This window comes from Salminus brasiliensis, chromosome 2, assembly GCF_030463535.1.
Source record: "Salminus brasiliensis chromosome 2, fSalBra1.hap2, whole genome shotgun sequence".
Lineage (NCBI taxonomy): Eukaryota > Metazoa > Chordata > Actinopteri > Characiformes > Bryconidae > Salminus > Salminus brasiliensis.
Window position 1 is genome coordinate 29053361 of NC_132879.1, and position 15696 is coordinate 29069056.

General features: G+C 40.4%; 1 protein-coding gene across 6 annotated transcripts in view; it reads left to right on the top strand.

Moving 5' to 3' along the window:
- Positions 1–469: 469 nt before the first annotated feature.
- phf21ab (PHD finger protein 21Ab) overlaps positions 470–15696 on the top strand; it is a 33515-nt gene continuing 18288 nt past the window's right edge. For 4 of the 6 annotated variants that reach the window (XM_072672313.1, XM_072672308.1, XM_072672312.1 and 1 more), the window contains exons 1-5: positions 470–705; positions 5471–5511; positions 6171–6269; positions 9895–9927; positions 12326–12391. In XM_072672313.1, the coding sequence (XP_072528414.1) occupies positions 6213–6269; positions 9895–9927; positions 12326–12391 (156 nt within the window). In that variant the 5' untranslated portion in view covers positions 470–705; positions 5471–5511; positions 6171–6212. Of the gene's footprint in view, positions 706–879; positions 2460–5470; positions 5512–6170; positions 6270–6884; positions 7008–9894; positions 9928–12325; positions 12392–15696 lie in introns of those variants that run through there. The other 2 variants (XM_072672309.1, XM_072672311.1) reach the window with 2 other exon arrangements.

The window sequence follows — 15696 nt, forward strand, 5'->3', positions numbered from 1 at the left end:
GTCCACGTCGACTCGACATGGTGACCGGGAGAGGCTCTCGCCGGGGCTGATCTGAGTCCCTGTGATAATAAAACCTATAATAGCCTCTCTCGCCTACTTCTCTGTGCTCGGCGCTGAGTTGAGCCGAGTTAGATCGCCACTTCTCTCTCCAGATGAGTTTCGCCGAGTTTACATCCGGGTTTTTCCCTAGGCAATGGGAGACGCAGTACCACTGTTCCCTAGGCAAAGTGAAATAAATTCGCCGCACCGTCACAAAAAATAGTTCTCTTTTAAAACACGTTTAGTTTTCACTTTTCGATGCGAATCCGAGTCGCCTTTCTTACTTTTACATCGCCCCCGTTGATCCCAAAGCGTTTGGGGGCACGGGCGAGCAAAATCAGGCTTTTGTCTGCTTAGTTTTCGGAGCCCCTTCGTCTCCCTCTTCCTGCGCGCATTGATAATTTGCGTGCTGAGGCTGTGGTGAATGAGATTGAAGAAGAGTTCTTGTTTTGTATCTCAGTTTCTCTCTTTTTTTACACACAAATTAAATTTCAACAAACAAACAGCAAGACTGGATAGTCTGACTCAGTTCAACCGAGTGTTTTAGTACAGTTATGCGAGGCGCGGTATCGGGGATTCTTTGCCGCGATATTGGGGTGTTTTGTAAATATTTATTTAAATAATTTGTGAGGAGAGAAGGACTACTGCTCAAGTGAGTAGTGCAGGGTAAGTGCACCTCGGGATCTTTTTATTATTACAACTTTTATTCTCGTCGTCTTTTCGGGACTTTGCTCGCTTATTGGCTCGTTTTGGCTTTCATTCACTCAAGATCTGGTTGTGTTGGGCTAGACGAGGAAGTCTGGATGCCTGCGTTTTCGTTCATTTCTCCTTATTCTAGGAGTTGAGTGGTATTCCTAAGTGCAGAGCTCATTGGAGGACGAACGGCAAAGGGGCCGATTTTAACTTGCAGCCACCAGCTCCGTTTACAACACAACGCAGGAACACGAGCCAAGAACCCCGAAAAGAAGCCAACAAATCTTGGTTATGCGGGCAAAATGTTGTCGCGGTGTTTAGACACGGCCACGCGTCTTGTGGAGTCGAGCTGAGCACAGTTAGCCTGCTGTAACAGTTATTTGCCGTTTCAATTGGCTAGTGTTAGCCTGTTAGCTAGCCGCGTTAGCTCTCTCATATGTGGAATACGTTAGCCTGCTAGATTTAACCCAAGTGCTGCTAGCATGCCACATCAGTGTGTGCGAGAAAGAGAGAGGGACATAGATAGATAGATAGATAGAGAGGGAGACAGTGTGTGTGTGTGTGAGCGCTTGTAAGGGGAAAAAAAGCTAGTTAGTCGTTAAGCGAGTTTCCTTCTTAGTTTTTAGATTTGTTGCTGAAACTTGGGGCGAATTGTTTAAAGGACTGGCCACTCTCTAGGAGCCCCTGCTGCATTTCTGAGACCTGTTTTGGTGTTGAGTAGTTCGGCTGGCTAGCGTGCCTACTAGCTAGCTTGCACCAAGTCCAGAAGTCAGCAAGCAGCAGATTCTTGTGGAGGAGCAGTTAGCTAGCTAGAGGCAGCGCTGGGGCTGGGTTATCCTAGCTATAGCTAACTGCTGAGCAGGCTCCACGGAAACTTTACACCGTGTTGGTGGGGTTTTCTCCTCCGTTTACTCGGACTCCTGAAGTGGTGTGTAGTTGGCTGTGAGTCTCAGGCCCCTGTTGGACTACACTGCACTTTTTCCTCCTTGCTGTGTCCGAGTCCCGCATCTTCACTCTCAGTCGTAGGCCTGATGAACGGGCGGTCAACTTTGCTCGTTGTGTGCACCTTGCAGGCCAGGTACGGTCTCACGGTGAGCTGGGTAAAGTTTCGGTTTTCACCGAGCACGTAGATAGCTACATGGCCGTCTCATGAAGCTGCGCATGGTGACTTTCGTTTTGTTAGAGCAGCTGGCAAACTGTGCCACGCAGATGGGCATCCCTTGTGTTTATTAGCTACCGTTTGCAGGTGCCAGGCATACAGTCAGTGGAGCCTCTCTGTTGTGCCGGAGTTTAGTTTGGTAGCGTGGAATAAAAGCCATTAATGAGTGAAATGTGGCTTGGAGCACTTTCATGGTAGCATGTCCTCCAGTCAGTTTGAGGGAGCCATGTGCTGAATGTTGATCTCTGAGGATGTGACTTCACTCTCTTTGTCCCGCTGTTGTTTTCAACCCTTCCTCGGTGACCAGCATTAAACACTTTTAGCTTGTACAGTCCTATATTAAATAGAGCCCCTCTTTTACTCCCTGTCCTGCAGCACAGATATCCCTCAATAGCTGGGTGTGTGTAGCTTCCTAATGGCTCGTTTATTTTCATGCAAAACTAAATGTGGAAAGGTGAAACAAGACTCTGAAAGTATTGGGATAGTGTATATACGTTGCTCCTTCTCAAGTTCTAATCCGTTTTTGCTCGAAGGCTTTCCCTTTCTCAGAAAGATGATCTTCCATTAGGTATGTGTAGGACACTATTAGACACGTCCTGAAAACGAGCCCTTTTTTTGCTCTTCTTGTATTTCATGGTGTTGTAATCAATAACCTGTAGGGAATCAAAGCAGTGTTCTTTACATGCCAAAGTTGGACACTTGTAAAGCCCCATTTCATGTAATGTTGTAATAACAGTCTTATATGCTGTGCATGTGTGTGTGTGTGTGTTGACTAGGCCATTGGGTACAGGTTGCTGAATACTCACTTCGTCACGGTCCGATCACGTATACCCGCTGTGTTAAAGTTGTGATGCGCTGGCAGTAGTTGTCTGTATGGCAAGACTTTATATTTTAAATAAGATGTCAATAGAGGTGACTTGAGGTGATCAAAAATGGTATATGAAAAGCAAATGTGTCCAATTACACTAAAAGGTTATTGGATTACAGATACTTTTTAATAATAAGCTTTAAAATGAGGGTTTGAGGTTGGGAGTAGTACTGCAAATAAGGCTTCATGTGGCAGCCGTCACACAGGTTAACTAAAGTGATACTAAATACTAAAAGCACACAAGTAGCTACAGAGCAAATAAACACACATACTATCCTTTATTTTACCCTCAAACCATAACTGTCAAAGGACAAATGAAGTATTCAAATGAGTATTTATGAGGTTATGTATTATCTTATTTTGTTATTTTGGAAATATTGTGCAATCTGCATTGCAACAGGTCCTTTATTTGAAACTTATTGGGTGTTCATGCTGAGAAAGTGAATAGTTGAAGTGGTTCAGTGAAAAGTGTGTCAGAAAAAAAACACTTTGTGCACCTTAAACTTAAAACAAATGAACAAAGCGAAATAATCTTCAGCCAGTTTTAAAAGCAGACAAGAAGGGCCCCATGAAAGCCCACATCCTCACTAAAAATGGGTTAGGAACGGATATTGTAGTAAAGATAAATCTGTATATACCATGTACCTGTACCATGACAGCTTAAAGGACCAATTGAGTGCATGGATGTGGGTCAAATAGACTAGACTAGAGGAATTGTAAATCCTTAACTTAATAAAAATGTTATTAAGTTAAAGAAAATTCACTTTTTTTTAGCAAGCTTATGTTTTTGTTTCCATCTTTTACAATTTCAAAATATCAAAATAAAGCAAGTCTGAAGCAAAAGTTTTAGTTTTAGTTCTTGTTTGAAGAATTTTTAATTTTCTTGGGCTGTCTTGCATGCTCTGCTCTTTTGTTGTCCACAGATTATTATCATTATTATGTTTAGTTTGAGGGACTGTGAGGACCATGGCAAAACCTTCAGCTTACATCTCTTGTTGAATTGAGCAGCTGATTGTTGAGAGTAGGTTTGAGGAGTCAGTTTATTTATAAAGCTTTAAAATCTCCATCAGTTGGCCTTTCATAACAATGAAGAAGGGGCTGTCAGATTTTGGGCCCTGTGAAAAGATGTTAAACTGGGCCCCGCGACTCTCACAATAACACTTGTGCCAATCACAGGCCTTTACAGTCGTCCTAAATGTCAACCCCACCCACCCCTTTACAGTGCCCTTAAGCACTGGACGTTTACCTGAAATAGATCCCAATCAGGGTTACTAACAAACTTCAAATAACACTACTGCTGCTGTTGCCTTATTCTGATCAGCCATCAAGATACTGTGAAAATCTGAAACCTAAACACCCCCGCCCAAACAGCGCCCATGGCTGTAAATAAGCCATAGTTCTAACACGCTAATAAAGGGTTAGGATTAGTTTAATGCACTTGTTTTGCTTAAAATGTTAAAAACTTTAAATATTATTCATCATCTACTTGCTCAAGTATTCACAGTACCAGAAATTTTCAGAAGGGATGAAAACACATTTGCCTGCCCCTGTAAACCTTGGTCTTTACAGAATCTTTAAAAACTGGTTCTGTTTAGCACCTAAAAGGCTTAGACTTCTTACAATTTACAAGTACCACTTTTCAATACTCTTCAATACCAAGTCTGGTACCCTGTTTGCTTAGGGTGCAGAAATGCAGCATTGTTTTTTCATTAAAAGTTTGTTTGTGTTTTCTCTTTAGGCAGGTGTTTAGTCATTATAGGCAGTGTGATGTATAATAAGACTAATTGAGTAAGACCGATTTCAGCCAAGCCTTTGTGTGGGTTTCTAAATAGTTTACATAGTTTCCTTTACTTGTATCCTGTATTTATAGTTCAGACTCTTTATCGTTGTTGCTACAACAACAATAACACATATACAAACCGGATATCGGAAATGGTCATCATGGAGTTTAGATTAGAAGTTTCAAGCTACAGAATAAAGGATTCCCTCATTTTCCAGGATTTTAGTAACCTGTCATAAGTAAAACGAATAACAATGTCAAATGTTAAACGAAAGTGTTAGTATTTTTTGTTGTTGTTGTGCACTGAAGTTAACCGACTGCACGAATACACAATACACTGCAATCAACATATGTGCTTTAATGAATGGTTTAATTATTTTTTTTATTAAAGAAGTGCAGGTATTGGTTCATATATCTGTATCTGTGATCATGGTGATTGATTCCAGTAGAAACTTGAGTTTCTTTATTGTTTAATTGACTGTTTTGCTAGTATGCAGCATTTAAAATGTTAATTAAGCTTCATTACCCTTTTTACTGGTAGCAGGTTTTTTTTTTTTTTTGGTAAGTGAGTTGAAACAGTATAATAAACTAGGATGGTAGATGCAGCAATTCCAGCTCGGGCCTCTAAATTTAGTGTAAGGTTTGTGTGTGTGTGTGTGTGTGTGTGTGTGTCTGTGTGTGCGCGCGCACACTCAGGAGTAAAGAGATGAGGTACAGTAATAGATTCTGTCTGCTTATTGTGTAGTGGAACTGCTCGCTCACAGGTGGAACCAGTAATGAACCGACAGTTGAATGCTGTGCTGTTCCACAGGCTCAGAGAGTCTCTCTCCCTCTGCTTGACTGTGTGTGTGTGTGTGTGTGTGTGTGTGTGTGTGTGTGTGTGTGTGTGTGTGTGTGTGTGTGTGTGTGTGTGTTTTCCCCTCTTGCACAGGGAGTTGGAGAGTGAGTGGACACCAGTCTCATTGCCAGCTGGTGAGTCCTGTAATAGCTTCAGTTATAATTGTTCTCTTGGCTCAGTGCCTCGCACACCCAAAATCAATGGGACTGAATGTCTGTAAGGCTGCCTCTGACTCACTTTCACACAAGTCATTGCTGTGGAGTAATTGTGATGCTCCGTGCAGAGCCAAATGGATATTGCTGTTAAAAGTCTATCCATATCTTTCTCGTTTTTTTTTTTTTTTTTACATCCTGTATCCTTTCACTCTTTTTCGGTTCTGTCAGACTGCTTACCCCCCCAGTCCCCCAAAATGGTTCTGAATTTTATTGTTACAGTACTCATGGATACAGATGGTCGTTTTAAGTGTGCTGTCCTTACAGTGTCCTTTAGAAGAATTCTTTTCCTAAAATAAAAGATGCTGCTCAAATTCACAATGGGGCTGGAGGGGGAGGGGGGGGCAATTCATTGTTACCTTGTTATGTGTGCAGATGCCCGAGAGAAGGTGCTTTATGGTCACATTTAGATTGCTGCTTTAAGCTCTTAATCAGCTTCGCTAGGTCCATTGTAATTCAGCTTTATGGTAGCAAATAGTGATTCACCTAGTTTTGGTAGTGGGGCTCCCAAACAGTGTAAATAAACCCTAAATGTGTAACTGAGCTATTTTTTAAGCCTTTTTTTCTTATTTCTCTAACAGGCTGAAAGATTCCTGGGACTGACTTGCTGGCGAACTGGATCAATGATGGAATTACAAACATTACAGGAGGCCCTGAAAGTGGAAATACAAGTCCATCAGGTTGGATACTTCAGACACTGCTCACCACCTGCCTTTAATCTGTTTAATTTCTAAGTGAAGCTTTTAATTAGCTCGTCTGAACTTAAAAAAACCCCAAAAACTTTTTATTAGTCTTGGGATCTGTGCATGCGTGCGTATATACACAGTTGTGATAGTTTGGACACCCTTGGCTAAATTACCCCTCGTGGTGTTTTTTTTATTTTTTTATTATTTTTTTAAATTATTATTATTATTATTATTATTATTTTATAGTAGAGTAGTAAACAGCCTCAGTAGCTAATCATAAACATAAAACCCATATTTTTAGCAAATCCTATAGCACAGTAACTCTTTCATACCATGACACCTTTCTGAGTCAGGACTTAGTGACCCCCTTCTGGCAGAAATCACAGCTTGCAAAAGTTACATTTAGCTATAAGTATTTAATTTTATTTTGGATAGGAGTTTTTCCTTCTCTTCTTTGCAGAAGGGCTGTAGTTCTGAGATATTGTTCAGTTGCCGTACTGCTCAGCTTGCTTAAGGTCTGTTCACAATGTTTCTATAATATTTAAGTCAAGGGGCAGTGCCTGTTGTGGAATTTAAGAATTCATACTGTGAACCCTTGCATTTTAATAGATGGTTAAACATTTGCATCAAGGATTTGCTGGTATTTTGTGAAATCTGTTCTTCACCTGTGCGATATTGCCAAAGCCACTGGCAGCAACACAACCCCACCCCCGGTGCTTCACAATTGGCAAGGTATTCTTTTCATAAAAAGTTTTACTTTGACTTTATTAGTCCACAACACGTTTTCACATCCTTCTCTAGATGTTCTGTTACGTTTTGTGAGGAGGTATAATCCATGAAGATTGTTTGTGCAAGCAGCACTGCAGGTTCTTGGCATCATATAATGAGAAATATCATTATCTATACACAGTGGGGGGAAAAAAGTATTTAGTCAGTCACCAATTGTGCTAGTTCTCCCACTTAAAAAGATGAGAGGCTATGGACTATGAGAGACAAAATGAGGGGAAGAAAATCAGAAAATCACATTGTCTGATTTTTAAAGAATTTATTTGCAAATAATGGTGGAAAATAAGTATATGGTCAATAACAAAAGTTCATCTCAATACTTTGTTATATATCCTTTGTTGGCAATGACAAAGGTCAAACGATTTCTGTAAGTCTTCACAAGGTTGACACACCCCGTTGCTGGTATGTTGGCCCATTCCTCCATCTCCTCTAGAGCAGTGATGTTTTGGAGCTGTCGGCGGGCAACACAGACTTTCAACTCCCTCCAAAGGTTTTCTATGGGGTTGAGATCTGGAGACTGGCTAGGCCACGCCAGGACCTTGAAATGCTTCTTACGAAGCCACTCCTTTGTTGCCCTGGCAGTGTGCTTGGGATCATTGTCATGCTGAAAGACCCAGCCACGTTTCATCTTCAATGCCCTTGCTGATAGAAGGAGGTTTGCACTCAAAATCTCACAATACATGGCCCCATTCATTCTTTCATGTACATGGACCAGTTGTCCTAGTCCCTTTGCAGAGAAACAGCCCCAAAGCATGATGTTGCCACCCCCATGCTTCACAGTTGGTATGGTGTCCTTTGGATGCAACTCAGCATTCACTCTCCTCCAAACACAACGAGTTGTGTTTGTACCAAACAGTTCTACTTTGGTTTCATCTGACCATAAGACATTCTCCCAATACTCTTCCGGAACATCCAAATGCTCTCTAGCAAACTTCAGACGCGCCCGGATATGTACTGGCTTAAGCAGGGGATCATGTCTGGCACTGCAAGATCTGAGTCCCTGGCGGCGTAGTGTGTTACTGACAGTAGCCTTTGTAACGTTGGTCCCAGCTTTCTGCAGGTCATTCACTAGGTCCCCCCCGTGTGGTTCTGGGATTTTTGCTCACCGTTCTTGTGATCATTTTGACCCCACGGGCTGAGATCTTGCGTGGAGCCCCTGATCGAGGGAGATTAGCAGTGGTCTTGTAGGTCTCCCATTTTCTGATTATTGCTCCCACAGTAGATTTCTTCACTCCAAGCTGCTTGCCTATTGCAGATTCAGTCTTCCCAGCCTGGTGCAGGTCTACAATTGTATTTCTGGTGTCCTTCGACAGCTCTTTGGTCTTCACCATAGTGGAGTTTGGAGTGTGACTGTTTGAGGTTGTGGGCAGGTGTCTTTTATACTGTTAACGAGTTCAAACAGGTGCCATTAATAAAGGTAATGAGTGGAGGACAGAGAAGCCTCTTAAAGAAGAAGTTACAGGTCTGTGACAGCCAGAAATCTTGCTTGTTTGTAGGTGACCAAATACTTATTTTCCACCATTATTTCCAAATAAATTCTTTAAAAATCAGACAATGTGATTTTCAGAATTTTTGCATTTGGCAAGAAATCTTATGGACGATGAAAAAGAAAAAAAAAAATACACCACAAAATGTAGCAAAACATTCGCATTGGAAATAACAAAATAAACACACACATGGCAATGCATTCTGCATGGGCTGTGGATGGACTGAGTAGTAGAAAAAGGAACCACTTTCTTCCTCTGGATTAGTATATAATCATGAGCTGCATGTTCCAGCAGGTAGAGAAAGAGCCTAGCTGCTGATCAGGAGTGAGAGTAGGTCAGGATTGTGGCAGCTCCATTGTCAGAGCTGCCACATTGTAGCCAAGTCTTAGGCTGTTTACAGTCTCTCAGCTTGCCTGCTCTGAGTGCACTCGACCAGCTCTTGGTTAATGAGAGTGCTCTCGAACTGCAGTGTGTACAGGGGTTGAAAAATAGTCTCGGGCGTTTGTTTCAGCTAGGCAGTAGTAACCGACAGGTGTTTCATAGCAATTAGATGCTGAAATTTCTTTTTTTATTCAGGGAAGCATGTAGAGTCTCCGTGATGGGATGTCAAGTCGATTTTGTATAAGGAACAGAGGGATCTCAATACCCCACCCAATTTTGTCCTGTTCTATTATTCTGGTTCTGCCAGTCATGCCAGTAGATTGACTCACTGCTGCCTGCTAGTGGACAGAACAAAGTTATTTGAAAATCACTGCAGGCGTGTTTATTACATTAGAAGAGATCTCTCAGAAGAAAATGTCAAGTATCTTTTACATTATCTGTCTTTGTTGTGAAGTGTCCTGATTTTTTTTTTTTTTTAATTATGCTCAAAAGCAGTGGTCACCAACCCTCCTGCTGGAGATCTGACTTCCTGGAGACCTCACCTCCAACCTAAATGTAACGTGCCTCATTCAAGGACGTCTGAGGTCAATGATTAGGTGGATCAAATGGGGTTGTTTGTGTTTGGTTTTGAGGTCTGCAGGAAGCACTGCACCGTCCTAAAGGTAATATTGAGTTCAAGGTGCAGTTTTTTTTTTTCACAAAAATATACATTCGACTATTCCCACTTAGTAATACATAAACAAAAATAATCGAGCGACCTAGTCATGTCTCTTAACATGCTCCGGGCTGCTTGCCCAGTGCTAGGATAGTCATTCCAGTATTGTGAGAAAGGGCAGGTGTATCATGCTGCAGTTCAGAAATTGGCCTGCGAGTGTCTCTGGTGCTCTATGTTAAAGATTGTGTGGCACTGTTAATCTAAGTTTCTTTTCTTCCCCTTTTTTTTTTTTTTTTTTTTTTTTTTACAGAAACTGGTTGCGCAAATGAAGCAGGACCCCCAGGTAAACACATATTATAAGCAGGTCTTTCACATTGAATCAGTGTGTAGAGTGTTTGTCGTTTCTTCACTTTTTTTAAATTCCTAAATCAAAGACTGTCTATGTTGCCAGTAAATACCCTAATCTCACAGGGTCATATCAAGGTTATATCACGGAATTTGTTTTGCACATTATAATAATAAAAGAGTTAGGTGTTAACATTTTAAAGGTTCAAATGTGCTGTTCAGTAGCCAATCCGTACACGGAAACTAAGCTATTTATCCTTTTTTGTGTAGTTATGAAAACCAGCACATTTACATATAGTATCTCCAGCTATTCAGCGTATAGCAGTTTGGCTTTAGTTCTATTAATGTTTAAGTCATAAGGTTTTTTTTTTTGTTTGTTTGGTTTTTTTTTTTTTTTTTGCCTTGGCTGCTTTAAATGAGGCCCAATACAGGGCATCCAGTCAGAGCAGAGCTTATTTCCATATTGGTCTTAAAGGCACAGTGGGAAAAAAAAATGTGCAGGGCAGAAGGGTGATCCAGGACCATAGCTAGAAACCACTGTTCTAATAGATAAAGATTTGGTAAAATTGAAGTGGCTGTTTTGAAGCAGTCAACTACACAAATAGTTTTAGTGGACCTCAGGGGCCGAAAATAAAATGAGCCGTATGTCGTTTTAAGAGTATGTAACCGTCTGATTTAGACTAAATGTTTCAGACTTTAAAGCACATTAGAAAGCATTCTCTTGAAACTGCATATATTATTTATTATTTATTATTATCTATTTATTGCATTTAATATCAGTGGCAAAATTCTCCTTTCAAACAGTACATCTTTATTTAATATCTGCTGATCTACTGCTTTCCCACTACATAAAAAAAATGTGCATTAGGGGGTGCGGATGACAGTGGTTTGTACATGGCTGCTATTGCGAATGGGAGTGTTAGCGTTTGCAAGGCTACTGCCTATCACTGCCTAATAGTGGGGAAAGTCCTCATTATTTCAGCAAAAGTTCAGGTAGAGTTACGGACACAGCAGAACTGCGTTTTAAGCCTTATTAAGGCGCACTAGCCAAATTTTAAACTCCCTTCTTTAGCAAAATGCATGATGGCGTATGTGAAAATGTTTGTAAAATAGAAAACTTGTTTAGTGTTCGTGCCCTCTTCTTGAGTTTAAGCATGCCCCTGTCTGAAAGTAGTGAATGAATTAGGAATCAGTAATTATAATTGACATTTTAAAACTGTGCATGCTAAAATGAAATCAGAAACTATTTTAACAAGCAAATTAAATATGCTTATGTATTTATTGCTTTTTTGTTCGTTGGGCTGTAAGTTGGGTGTTTAGTATGTTCTGCCAGTACTTTTAAAAGTTTCCTTTTTTTGTAAGGTATCAATAATGAGTGCAGTGTTTTGCGTGGCCTGCATCAGCAGAACAAAGACAAGTTGATCTGACACAGTCAGAACCGTTCAGTAGGAGGTTGCTGTTTCTGCATACAGTACAGTACAAACAGTTAGAGCTGCTTACAGTGCAATCTAACCTCAGAGCAGGAGCTGGGTGGTGTGAGGCCAATTGAATGTGGTGCCAGTAAGGAGTGACCGTTTTATGACAGTAATAAGTATAAGAACTAATACCCTCCAAATCCTGGTGGGTTTTTTTTGTTTGTTTTTGTTTGCATTCCAGTGATCTCGCAGTAAAAGCTTGGATAGGCTTGTGAGGTGGACAAGCTTGCAGATTGATCATGCCCTCAATCTTGGGGATCATTTTGAGTAGATGTTTAAAAAGGTCATGTCCCTGGACCAATGTTTCCCCACCATGCACTCTCATCCACCCATTCTCTTCTTTGTATCCCAGTGGTTGTTAAAATGAAGTTTGCAGATGATCCCAGGCCTAATGGCCTGATCCCAAGTTCGACTGGAGTGTGCTGATTGAGTTCTAAAAACAACTTAAATCAATGGCACTCTCCCCAGTGTGGTTGAGCTATTCAGATTCCTGGGGATGGCCATCTGTAAAACTTACAGCCAAGACAGATTCTACTGGGGACAAAAAGCAGCAATTAAAAACACAACAGCATTAAACCATTACACTTCTGGATTTGCTGAGGTTATAGTTGCGCACATCCTCTGTGTATACTCTGAATGGCTTGGTGTTCTTCCTCCGAGTGCAGCGGTCTTGGTGTATGTTTTCTCTCTGTCACAGAATCGTTGTGTCCTACTTTCTAGTTATGTGATAGGATGCACCAAATGTGTCAAGATAAATTCCATGTTTATGACACATACTGGTGAATAAAAGTAATTCTCTTTCTGATTCCGATTTAAGAGCTCCAGGCATCCAGTTTTTTTTAACGCAGTATACAAGATCTGTCAAGCTCTAGTCAGTTAGACCACAGGTCCTAACTTGTGCTGTTTTTCTTTTCTTTTGAGAATGCTGATCTGAAGAAACAGCTGCATGAACTTCAGGCCAAGATCACTGCTCTGAGTGAGAAACAGGTATGCTGTTTGGGTTTCACTACTTTTTATTTATTTATTTATTTATTTTACTTTGCAATCCTATGTGCAATATTGCTTTACTTTGATTCCTTCCAATAGTGTGGGTTAGTATATCATAACCCTGTGATCATATGATGGTGATGGATGGTAATGTATTTTTAAATGCTAGCTAATACTTACAAAAATGACAAATGAATAATCACAGAAGCATAAACGCACATCGGTCTCCCCTTTTTATTGTTTTGGGGGGTTTTTTCACCCCAGGATGCACCAATATAGGAATTTTGGGATTGTTGATCAGCTTTACAGAGAAGTGTGGCATTTATGTTTAATGAGAACTAGTAAAGTCCCAAATCTGCCTCATGCAGATAATATTTAAGTGATCATTTTCAGATACCAATTTAAAATTATATAATAAAGGGTTTAGCTATAGTAGTAACCGTTTTGGTAACAATGCACTGTATTTGTAAGCTTTTAGATAACCTCAGTGTCTTACTTGCCGTGATATAATATATGCTGGTCATGCCAGGACACAGTAGACTGGGTTTAAAGGCTGCAGGGACTGCTGTAGCTCGGCAGCAAATAGTGATACTTAACAAATGTGTCTTTAGGCCATTTAGGCCACTAGAATTGCTTAGGAGCATTGGAGACGGCAGCTTTTTTTTCTACAGAAATGTGGGTACATTTTTTGCTTTATTTATCGCCAGCTCTGCTATAGTCTGCTTTGACTGTTTACATTTATGCAACAGTTTCTACAGCAGATCTGAACGTCTTATCTGTAGCTAATAAAATGAGCTCTTGAGGTGCTGAATCAGCTGTGTTGAAGAAGAAAATGCAAGGCTGATTTCATGGTTCTTGACCATGAAGGTGTGAGTTTGGTGGACAGTATGGCAAAAATAATACACAATGATGACGTTTGAGTTTTCCCAATACATGATATATATGGCATTATTTTTTATATGTAGTCAAAATGCACTAAATGTTTCAGATTTTAAAAACTGATTTTTGCAGCAATGAATCCAATTAAACAGTACTTTGTAATAAAATAAGAAGTTCCCCCTACATGCAGAGAATGTAATCACTGCACCAAAGACCAATCAAGCTTTGAGCTCCCCTTGTCGCACATGTGTATTTTACAAGCTGAGAGATGGACTGATGTGGTAGAATAATATTTCAGGAATTTACACAGCACTGATATGCAGAACCAATAATGGCTGTTCTGTGTTACTGCATGAAGAATCCGTTGTATCCCCTTATTTAAATCTTCTTATTAAATCAAGCTGCAGCAACACCGGCTAATACACAGTAGACATTGCAGTGTTTTCTTTTTTCTGAGGTAGATTTTGCCCTTAATAAGAGAAGGAAAGAATGGGCGAGGGAATAAATGGAGATCACTCTAGGCAGGCCTGATTTTGTTATGTTTACACTGTAACTTCTAGGCTGGCTAAATTGTGTGTGTGCGTACAACTCCAGTCATGGCAGACAAGGATTAGCACATGAAACGGTGTGACAGTGCTGTGAATACTAATTCAGTCCTACTCGGTCCTGTTTAAAGAGAGAGGGTGGGTGGATATGCGTTTGGTTCTGTGTCATCTTCACTATCCTAAATCCGTCAGTTCTGGCTGTGCTCTTCATCTTCTTGCTTTTCTTATTTTTCTTCTTCTTCTTCTTCTTCTTCTTCTTCATAAGGCCGGTTGATGTCAATGTGAAAATTTCGCAATGGTATCATTTGTAGTTTAGTAGAATGACTTGGTGTTAAAATGGAAGGTATTTGATTTTGTCTGGGGCAGAAATGCACAGATGTGGTGTTTTATAGCCATTTCCAATGATGTGATTTTGGATTTTCCATTATAGTGGACTTGTGAATAGTTTTGATGAGCTTTGCTCTGGTTGGCTGGTTTACGGCACTGCGATGGCTCGCACAGAAGGCACATAGCATACCTTTGATTTTCACTGTAACAAGAATTATTTGTTGTACTTTTTCACAGATGATGGTCTCTCAGCATGGTATGGGTAACTAGCTGAAGAGATAGTAAAGCCACTAATATGCATGCTCTCCAGTGCTACTAATGGACATCACCGGAAAAGATGTCCCAGGAAACTGACTAAAGAAACAGAAACACCATGTTGCTGCTGTCCAATGAAAAACATGTATCTCCATTTATGTCTGTTTTTTTATTGTTCTCCATCGTATGAACCCTGTAGCTTCTTTGTACACTGTGTTAATAATTTTAGATGAATTGACCAATAGAAATGCCCTTCTCCTGTAATGTAAAATAAGAGTTTATTCTAAGTAATTGATACTTTGAATAAACTCTTATTTTACATTACAAGAGAAGGCGTATATATTCTTCCCTTTTGAATGGAAATTAGTCATCATTTTGGAGATGCATGTTTTTCATTGGACGACGATATTCTCAATATTCACTATAAAAATCATACTCTCTAGGGGTTTTGGAGTTGGACCAACTACTAGTGATGGACTGATCAGTGTTTTTGGGGGCGATACCGATCACAGATCTTCTTTCAACTTGAACGACCAATCTCCAATATCGATCGAGGGTGGGGCTGGATGCCACATTAAACTATCCAAACATAGTTTTTAATGCATCATCATGCGGTGAATTTGTAATGTGTACTTTACATTTTGGAGTCAACCACATTTAAAATGCTGAAGAACTCCAAACACCAGCTGTGAGAGCCTGTAAATTCCCATGCAGAATTGCGCTGTTTAGCTCAGTGTTGTTAGCAGTGTTTGCTAATTGTGCTGATACTTACTGTACTGGTACTGATGAGTGATGTACAAGGTGCATTGCTTACACATTCTACAAGTATGTAAGTTTGAGTCAGACTCCGTATTTTAAAATATAAATAAAATAAGAAAAGCTGGTCCCTATTGCCACCTTGAGAGGTCTTGCACAGAGCTGCAGCAATTTGTGAAATATGAATCATGTAGTCTGTTATGCATAGAGCTTCCATCTCTGTAGCAATATTTTTTTTTCTGTGATATCTGTTGCAATATTACAAAATGCAACATGTCGTCATATTAAGAATTCATGTTTCTTCTAGAAGGGATACATCAGTGACAAATGGATTATTTAACATTTTATTTCACAATTAAAACCTCAGTTGTAAACCTCATTAAAACAAAACGGGGCCCTGGGTGGTCCAGGGGCTGTTACTGTGATGAGAGGATCGCTGATTCGTATCCCAAACACGCTGCTTGCCATCGGCAGCCTGGGCCTCAAGGCAGCGCAATTGGCCTTGCTCTCTCTAGGGTGGATAGATGGTGCTCTCCCCCTTAG